The sequence below is a fragment of the Epinephelus moara genome, chromosome 17 (assembly GCF_006386435.1).
Source record: "Epinephelus moara isolate mb chromosome 17, YSFRI_EMoa_1.0, whole genome shotgun sequence".
Lineage (NCBI taxonomy): Eukaryota > Metazoa > Chordata > Actinopteri > Perciformes > Serranidae > Epinephelus > Epinephelus moara.
The window spans coordinates 34,298,724-34,307,610 of record NC_065522.1 but is presented as its reverse complement, the minus strand read 5'-3'; the positions used below and the strand labels follow the sequence as shown (position 1 = coordinate 34,307,610).

The 8,887-nt window shown below is 41.3% G+C and overlaps 2 protein-coding genes and 1 long non-coding RNA gene across 3 annotated transcripts in view; 1 reads left to right on the top strand and 2 right to left on the bottom strand.

Annotated features, from left to right (window-relative positions):
- LOC126403903 (selection and upkeep of intraepithelial T-cells protein 5-like) overlaps positions 1-8,887 on the bottom strand; it is a 39,737-nt gene that overhangs the window by 8,022 nt on the left and 22,828 nt on the right. Inside the window, exons 10-12 of the mRNA XM_050066723.1 lie at positions 1,556-1,843; positions 1,278-1,406; positions 374-480 (exon numbers count right to left, since the gene is read on the bottom strand). Of these exons, the coding sequence (XP_049922680.1) occupies positions 374-480; positions 1,278-1,406; positions 1,556-1,843 (524 nt within the window). The remainder of the gene's footprint in view (positions 1-373; positions 481-1,277; positions 1,407-1,555; positions 1,844-8,887) is intronic.
- Positions 2,956-4,472, bottom strand: LOC126403864 (uncharacterized). The gene is made up of 3 exons (XR_007571373.1): positions 4,455-4,472; positions 3,747-3,849; positions 2,956-3,479 (listed from the first exon to the last, which is right to left on the bottom strand). It is a non-coding gene; the product is annotated as an uncharacterized LOC126403864 (long non-coding RNA).
- Positions 5,236-8,887, top strand: part of LOC126403838 (Fc receptor-like protein 5) — a 15,016-nt gene continuing 11,364 nt past the window's right edge. The window contains exon 1 of the mRNA XM_050066648.1: positions 5,236-5,258. The gene's annotated coding sequence lies outside the window, so the exon portion shown is untranslated. The remainder of the gene's footprint in view (positions 5,259-8,887) is intronic.

Below are 8,887 nucleotides of genomic sequence, written 5' to 3'. Positions count from 1 at the left end.
AACTGCTACACAACCGGAGGTGGTAGGGCGGGACTTCAGCGGGTGGCTCGTTCCGCCCAATGAGAGGCTGATCTATGTAGCGAACTTCCGCCCACTCAGACTAGTACAGTGCTAACAGTGTTCAACACTATCTAACATTAGCTACGTTGGTTTATCATCTTATTATAACTAACATATTAATTCTTCTACTTCATCCTTTCATTTACATCTTGTGCATTTTTTGAAGCTTTAATTTATCGATTGTTTTCTACCTTTCTATGTGCTCTCCAGCTTGGAAACACAAACAAATACCTCTGGCCTTTTAGATCAAAATGTAATTTTCCTGCTCTTGTTTTTTCTCCCTCCACTGAAAGTGTCCTGTTTGTTAACTCACATGTTTGCTCTTCTTTTCCTCTTTTCCCTTCAGAGACTTCATCTCTTCTCCAGAGGGATTCTCCCTTCGTCCTGTATCACGTTCATCTGAGGGGCTTCTCTTGGTCTCTGTGTCAAACAAAGGCAGCAGAGTTAAACTGTTAAACACATTAAAGTGCATTTTAGAAATGTATCACAGCACAGAGACATTTCAGTCTAAACTCAGCTATATACAGTTTCATTGATTGGATATAAAGTAAACAACAGTACACTCTTATAACAAAACTCCTGTTACTAGCTAGACGATGTATTTTGTTCCAATGGATTAAAGACAAACCCCCAACAGTAACGCAGTGGTACAGAGAAATTTATAAGGTCTTACCAATGGAAAGCCTCTCTGCTACCTTAGGGGGGAACAATACATTTTTTTTTTTTAATTTTAAATCTGGCAACCAATTTTAGAGCATCTGCCTTATGAAATTTCAGACTTACTACAGAGAGGTGGATTAACTTTCAGAATGAATTCCAATTGATAGTTATTCCCTTCTTTTTTGTAATTTTATTTTAAGAATGTATCTTCTCATCAACCCCCTTTTCCTTGAAAACTTGTGACCTAACACAGGAATGGAGTAAATTTTCCTTTTGTGCTGTGCTTGTCCTGTGATGTATATTGTCGATGCTATCATTTTGCTCTGATTTGTGTTTCAGGTGCTGTCATGCCTGTTTGTTTTTTTTGTTTTTTTTTCTTTCTGTTGTCCTGTTTGGTTTTTCTGTTTCCTTTTGCATTCTGAAAATTAAAATCAATAAAATATATATTTAAAAAAAAAAAGTAAACAACAAATAAATGTCATTTACACAGTGGTACAGTTCATATCACTATCTCCAACCTGTGAGAATAACTTGACTCTAATGAATCTGTGACTTACTGGTTCTGTTGTTCCTCCGTTTACACACAAAAAAGACAAGTAACAGAATCAACAGGATGCAAACAGCCAAACTAACAGCCAAACCAGTGATGGTGGAAGAAGAACTGGACTGGACCTTGAAGAAATCATCTGAAATGATAAAACAAAAATAAGATGACATCTATATAGAGCTGGAGCTATTTGAAACTGAAACAGTGACCACATGATAAAGATGTGCATTGTTTACCTGACATAGAGATGTGTGTCTCTCTGGTCTGATAAAGATGTGCATTGTTTACCTGACATAGAGATGTGTGTCTCTCTGGTCTGGTTGATGTTCCTCTGTTGGACTCTACAGGTGAAGCTGTTGCTGTGTCTCTTCTCAACAGTCACTCTGCTGCTGACAGTATAGAGGTCATCAGGACCTCTGACTGTCTCTGTAGGTCCAGCAGAGAGGAGCTTTCCCTCACCGTCCAGCCACAGCACCTCAGGCTCTGGATGCCAGCCTGCAGACTCACACTGTAACACCACTCCTCTGCTGGCTTCATCAATCCCTGCTAAACTGATGACAGGTGAGGACGCAGCACCTGGTGATGAGCGAAAGGGAAACACTTAAACAGCTGTCAGTAACACAATCACCACATTAATGATAACAAAGATGCACAAATGTAAAATCCATGTGGTGATCTCTTTTGGCAAGGCCTCTAAACCCAGAATATACTGGAGCTGGATATTAAAATAATGATTGTTTCCAGCTGCCATATTTATCGTCGCCCAAACATTCGTTTGCTGTGTTCGGTAGTGATGGCCAAATGAAGCCTCATGAACCACTGTCTTTATTCTCTGAAGCCACTGGATGGAACTGTCTGATCAACAAAGGTTTGAAAGCACATTTCATTGTCATTCCTTCAGCCTTTATCTTTAAACCAAGACCACCATCTGGTGGAGTTAGAAAATAAAGAAAATGGTTCATGAGGCTTCATTTAACCATCACTAGTGTTCGGCGAGATAAGAACATTTTATGAATCATACATGAACCCTGACATAAGATGAATTCTGTGCTCGGATCTGTGCTGGTTTGTACGTCCCATGGATAAATGAGGGCCAATGTGTCTCTTTAACTCTTTTGGGTATTATTTACATTAACCAACAGAAAAAAAAAAAGTTTTTCCAATGGCATCTATGAGCTGTTCTTAAAAATATTAAATGTTGGGATGTTTGATGACCATGGTTGTGCTCTTCATCTCTCAGCACCAGTGGCTGGAAGCTCTGTTGATCCCTCTACAGTTCCACTTTGGATGCACAGACTACACTGTAGATACTGAATGTGTCCACTTACCAACAACAAGCTCAACAAAAGAGTCTATTTTCATTTTGGGAATGAAGCATCTGTATCTTCCTGCATCAGAAGGTCTCACATCAGAGAGCTTCAGTGAAATGTTTCCTCTCTTCAGTTCATCAGTGAACAGAGATGTTCTTCCTTTGTAGGATGGATGTTTAGTATGTACGAGGTCCTGACCAAAACGCCGCACATAGACAAATCTGGGGTCAAGGTCAGATCTCGTCCAATCCAACGTCATGGCAGTGATGTCCGCTGCAGGTTCCAGGTGACATGGCAAGATGATGTCATCACCAACCGTTGCCACTATTGGCTGAGATGGACCAATTAACTGAGACTGACCTGGAGAGAAATAGATGTGTTTATTCATTCCTGCAGTAAGAACTACTTAAATCTGCTCAGCTCAACAAGAGCTTGTACACCATGATGATGGATGGATGGATGGATGGATGGATGGATGGATGGATGGATGGATGGATGGATGGATGGATGGAACTGATCCCAAACTGTGAATTGACAGCAGCAGGTCATCAGGACATTGCTCCCAGCCCATTCTCATTCCAAAGTCTGTCATTTGCATGTCATACACCAACGCCAAAAACTAGTGGTGGTATGATACGTTGCAGGGTGGCATCAGTTTACAATGTGGCCAAACTGAACCTTTTGTTGTGTCATGATACGCTGCAGTTTGGTCAGATTGTGTCAGGATGATACATGGACTGATGGATACGCAGATGATGTTGGATACTTAGCTTGTGATATGTGATGACTTGGGATGAGAACGTGTTGCAACAACACTGACCTAAAGCATGAGAAATGTTTACTCTTCCCCAACTTTCATCCACCTGAAGGTGTAGATTATGTCACTTAGTAGTAACACTTATCTGTAGACAAAGCAGGAATGTTTACATATGGTTGGAGATGCAACTGAAAATCTCAAGCACTTTTGTTTTCAGGCTCTGTCCTTTGTGCTTCAACTCAATTGATGACATTAATTTTGCCCTCAGAGGAAAAGTGTTTGAATAACTGAAGAGCCAGTGCCCAGAAGTACTTTAACCTTTTGTTAAGTGGTATGTATTGATATGATTTTGTAATTATGTTTAATTTGAGGCCTCACTGTGACCTTGAGCCTGTATTAGTGTGTGAGTTACCTGTCACAGAGTGTGTGAGGACAAGATGGAAAACCAACACACTGAGGGGTCTGAGCGGAGACTGAAGGGACAGTCCATTCCTCTGACGAAGCATCTTGAAGTTCTGAGGATCAAATGAAAGCAGTGATACATTAGATGGAATATTATGTTGTTGGATTAATGTTGTGGCAAAATTACTAGTGCAGACAAAACTAAAGTCGTTTCTGAGCAAGTTTTTTGCTTTATGCTCGGTAAAGTTACCTAGCAATGTCCCAGTGGAATTAATAAAGTCCACTCTATTAAAATCTTTATCCCTTACAGCCCTACACCTGTGACAACACCTTCACTGGCAGCGCACTTTATTACTACTGATATCATGACGATGTGCCCATGTTATGCACTTGAATTTCACTTTCATCATTTACAATATTATGTAAATATAGAAGTAAAATGCTAAATACGTTATCTTTTCTTGCAGACACGGCAACAACTTTTGACGAATCCTTCAAGTGCTTTCCTTGATACAAAGTCCAACAACTCCTGTAAAGATTATCCAGAAATTGATTTGACTGTTTGGTGTCAAAACCACCACCGCCAGTTTCAAAAACGGCCTGTTACCAAGTATCACTACAGACCCGTGTCATTGACAGTAAAGTGATACTGTGATTTACAATATAAGTTGATTGAAACGTGTAAAATAGGTAAAAATACATTAAGAAGACGACGTACCTGCTACATGGTGCGTTGTTCTTTCAGACTGCCCAGCCTAAGTCTGTAAATCATTGACAGGGTGTTGCCTTGGCTCACCTCTCTATCTTCACAGTGCTGCATTAGATTTAGTTTGTATCACAAATAATGTAGTAACAGCTCACTCACCCCCCCTAAACTTCCTTGAACCCCATTGTTGAAATACTTGAATTAGAATATGTACATATGACTCACAGTATAAACATGAATAAGTAAAACTTTAAACACAGCATGGTGATTGGCTCTTCTTTCCTACACTTAGTTTCACTTTGAGTATATGTGTGAACAGATGAACTTTGAGACTGTTGCCATGGTAACCGATCCCTAGTATATTACAGCTGCAACCAGCATTATACATGGACATACTTAATCTGTGAGTGAGCATCATGTTTATAGCATTTATATCATGTTATGTTTGAGCTCTTGCTGACGTCCCAGAGTTCGTAGCTGCATCCCAGAACATCAGCAGCAGACACAGGAGGAAACCTAGCATGTAACATGAAGACAGGAAAGGCCACCAACAAAGCTGCAATATGTGACAACGTGAGATGAGAACATGTTGGAAATGAACCTACTCACTGACCCATGCTATTGTATTTGTCCACAGGGAGGCGCTCAAGGATTTCTTTGAAGGCCCTAATGCTGAGGACTTGAACAGAAGGTATGGGTGAGCTGTGAGCACAGGAAGAGGAAGCTGTTGTCTACATCCTTAAGCTGTGTTTCAGTGATGCTCTGACAGTCAGCAGCAAGACACCATGGAGGTCACAGCTCTCTGCTTCAGACTGTGTGAGTACCAACACTCAGGTTTTACATCCTGTGTATCAACCATCTCAGTCTGATATTTCACTGTGCTTCTTTGTTCATCCAGTGATGCTCGGAGTCACTCTGCTGAACACTTACACTCAGAGAAGTGGTGAGTGACAAATTAAAAATCCTAAAGATGCTCTTTAACATTTTGTTTCTTAGTTTTTTCTTTTTGGTATCATTCCTTCATTTAAACAACCCTTTAATCTGACTCTATCCTTATGATGTACTTTAGGTTCCTACAGTTCTGACCAATTTCATATTTTGTGCAAGGATAACTTTAATGAATTCATGTCCTTGATGTGAAACTAAAGCAAAATGTATCATGCAAAATGTCCCCAGTGTAATCTGTCAGGTGCGGACACAGACTGTACAATGAACGTCATATTTTTGTAGTTCATAAAGTTCCTTTTGTGACGCTACAATTTCTGTCTCGATTTCAGATGCAGCTTTTCTTCGCGTCACTCCAGACAGACTGCAGCACTTTGAATATGAGCCTGTGTCTTTTCACTGTGAGGGGATTCCTGGTCCCGTTAAGATGGAAATGATCAGGGATACTGAGCAACAGGATCTAGTTTGTGATATTAAGAGGACGCCAACAGTGTCCTCCTGCACCATTGGTGAAATCTATAAAGGAGACAGTGGAGAATACTGGTGTGAGAATGAAGCAGGAGAGAGGAGCAACACGGTCAACATCTCTGTCACTGGTATGTTGGAATATATATAAAAAGTCATGTTTCCAATCCATGAGATTAGCTTCTGATGAGAGAGAGCTAAAAGAAGAGATGATGACACTTTCACTGTTTAACTCCCACAAAGTCAGCAAACAGCTGCATCTCAGATCATTTCAGGGTAAGATATACAACCTTTGTTTCCTAGATGGTCCAGTGATCCTGGAGAGTCCTGTCCTCCCTGTGGACGAGGGTAACGATGCCACTCTGAGCTGTAAAAGAAAGACAACCTCTTCAAACCTGACAGCTGGTTTCTATAAAGATGGCGTCCTCATCAGGAGCAGCTCTACAGGAGAGATGACCATCCACAGTGTTTCCAAGTCTGATGAAGGACTCTACAAGTGTCACATCTCTGGAGCTGGAGGATCACCAGAGAGCTGGATGGCTGTCAGAGGTGAGACTCTGCCATGACTCTACCATGATGTTCTTTCCTAACCCTGACCACATGCTTTTGTTGCCTGATCCTAATCGTGTGCTTTGGTTGACGTGCCGGCGTTGTTAGCGGTGTCCTGGAACGTCAACAGCAGATGCAGGAGGATGCCTTGCATGTTATATGTTGACATGAAAGGCCACAAAGCCGTGATATGTGATGACTTAGGATGAGAACGTGTTGGATGTACAGCAGAGATACTCAACTTGCTTTGCTCCAGGGGCCATTTCTGCAAAACGGGACCAGCTGCAGCACCGTTTTTTTTAATAAACAAGTGCTATTTTGATGCTTTATATGTCCTCTGGAACCTTCATTACACTAAATATACCCACAAGGCACCAGTGTTAATACATTTATGTTCATAATGAATTAGAAAATGGCTGGGGTCCATCTGGCCCCTGTCACAGGCATGATTTGGCCCACAGGCTGGAAGTTGAGTATCACTGATGTTCAGGTATCTGACTGAGTAATCACCAAAACAGGAAGTTGGTCTTTAAGATAAATGAGGCATCCCATCATGCTTTGTGTCTGGAAAATGTAGAACAGCATCATCATACAGATTTTTTTTTGTCCTCTTCTCTCACTGTGTGATTGTAATTCACTTGTACTTTTGGTGCGTTCAGGTGTCAGACCTTAGTGTACATATTCATGCTTGCAGTTTCTCACACACTGAAGGGTTAAACCACACAGGCACTGGTGCATGAACTATTTTATAAGGCCAGTTGTCCGAGTCCTCAGTGTGTGTTGGTCTGTGTGTAGTTTTAGACTCTACAGATGCTGGTGATAATTTGAGCCTCAGACACAAACCACATGAGACTTAAACGTGTGTGTGGCAGTTACAGGGCTCTGTAGAAACAACAATGGTTTCTACTCACTGATAACTTAAAGGTTAACGTGTGTCCTGGGGAATCTATATAAGCTTTTTGTTATCAATGCTCCAAATAGGAATACTCCAACCCCCCAAATGACCACTTGCATATCAGTGACTCAGCGTGTATTATGTTGAATATGTGAAGAAAACGTTGTTTGTCTCTGCAGCGAGCGAACAATCCAAAACAAGTGAACATTCCTGAAGAATTGACGTCATGGCGGACGTGTTTAACAACAGCAAAACTATATCAAAACATCTGTTTACAAACTCTCACATAACTCCTGCAGTATAATACAAGTCTCATTTATCCAGTTGTACCTTCAGTACCTCCCAAACACATGGATTTGCACTAAATGTTACGATTTAAAATATGTAAATGAGCAGCACGTCTGGATAAGTGTTTGAGCATTGAGCAGAGGTCAAACACACACACACAAACTGCACCTGACTGTTTATGCAGACGTTTTTCATATTGTAAAATCTTAGTGAAAACACACTAAGTGAAACACTTTCTCACTGCGACCTCATCACATGTCCACATTTGGTCATGGACTTTCCACGTCCACATACGACGTGCAAGGTACCCTGGGTGTGTTGGTTGATGACGTTCTGGGACGCCGTGTCAACTTCAGCCTGTTACATTCACTGTCGTCTTTCAAGATACACTTCTGTTTTCACAGGAAATTTAACGTTTACATACGGTCACAGCAAACGCACATGGTTATGTTGTGCCAGCACTCACATGTGGTTGGGTTTAGGAAAAAAGAACAGGATTTAACTTTACATTCTCACAGGAAGTGAACACTGGGCTCCTGAGTGAAAGTCCGTGGTTGTTGGACCGATCCAGACTTTTGCCGCCTTAACTTTCATTGTTGATGAACATCATGCTAGTGTTTCTCATTGATGTCTGACGCTGGAAGTCACTGACCAAGCGCCTGTTTTCTGCGACTACGAAGTGAGACAGGTCGGTTTGTGATGCACTGAGCCTTCGACTACATAAATGAGACTTGGGTTATACTGCACAAGCTGTGTGAGAGTTTGTAAACAGGTGTTTTGACATAGTTTTGCTGTTGTTAAATGTGGCGCCAAATGACTTCAGTCAATCAAGATTTTTCTGTTTTTGGATTTTGTATTTACTGTGAAGGCATGAAAGAAAAACAAAGGTGTCCTCCCTAATTCAACGTAACACAGGTGAGTAACTGATATGTACATGATCATTTTGCTGGTGAAGTAGTCTTTGAAAGATTAAACTGACATCACTTTTCCTGTCGCACACCCACAGAGTGATCAAACAAGTGTATTTCAACCTATAAAACCTTTGTTGTTCAGCTGGTTCAGTGATCCTGGAGAGTCCTGTCCTCCCTGTGGAAGAAGGCAACAATGTGACTCTGACCTGCAGGAAGAAGATGTCTTCCTCAAACATGACAGCTGGTTTCTACAAAGATGGCCTCCTCATCAGGAGCAGCTCTACAGGAGAGATGACCATCCACAGTGTGTCCAAGTCTGATGAAGGACTCTACAAGTGTCACATCTCTGGAGCTGGAGGATCACCAGAGAGCTGGATGGCTGTCAGAGGTGA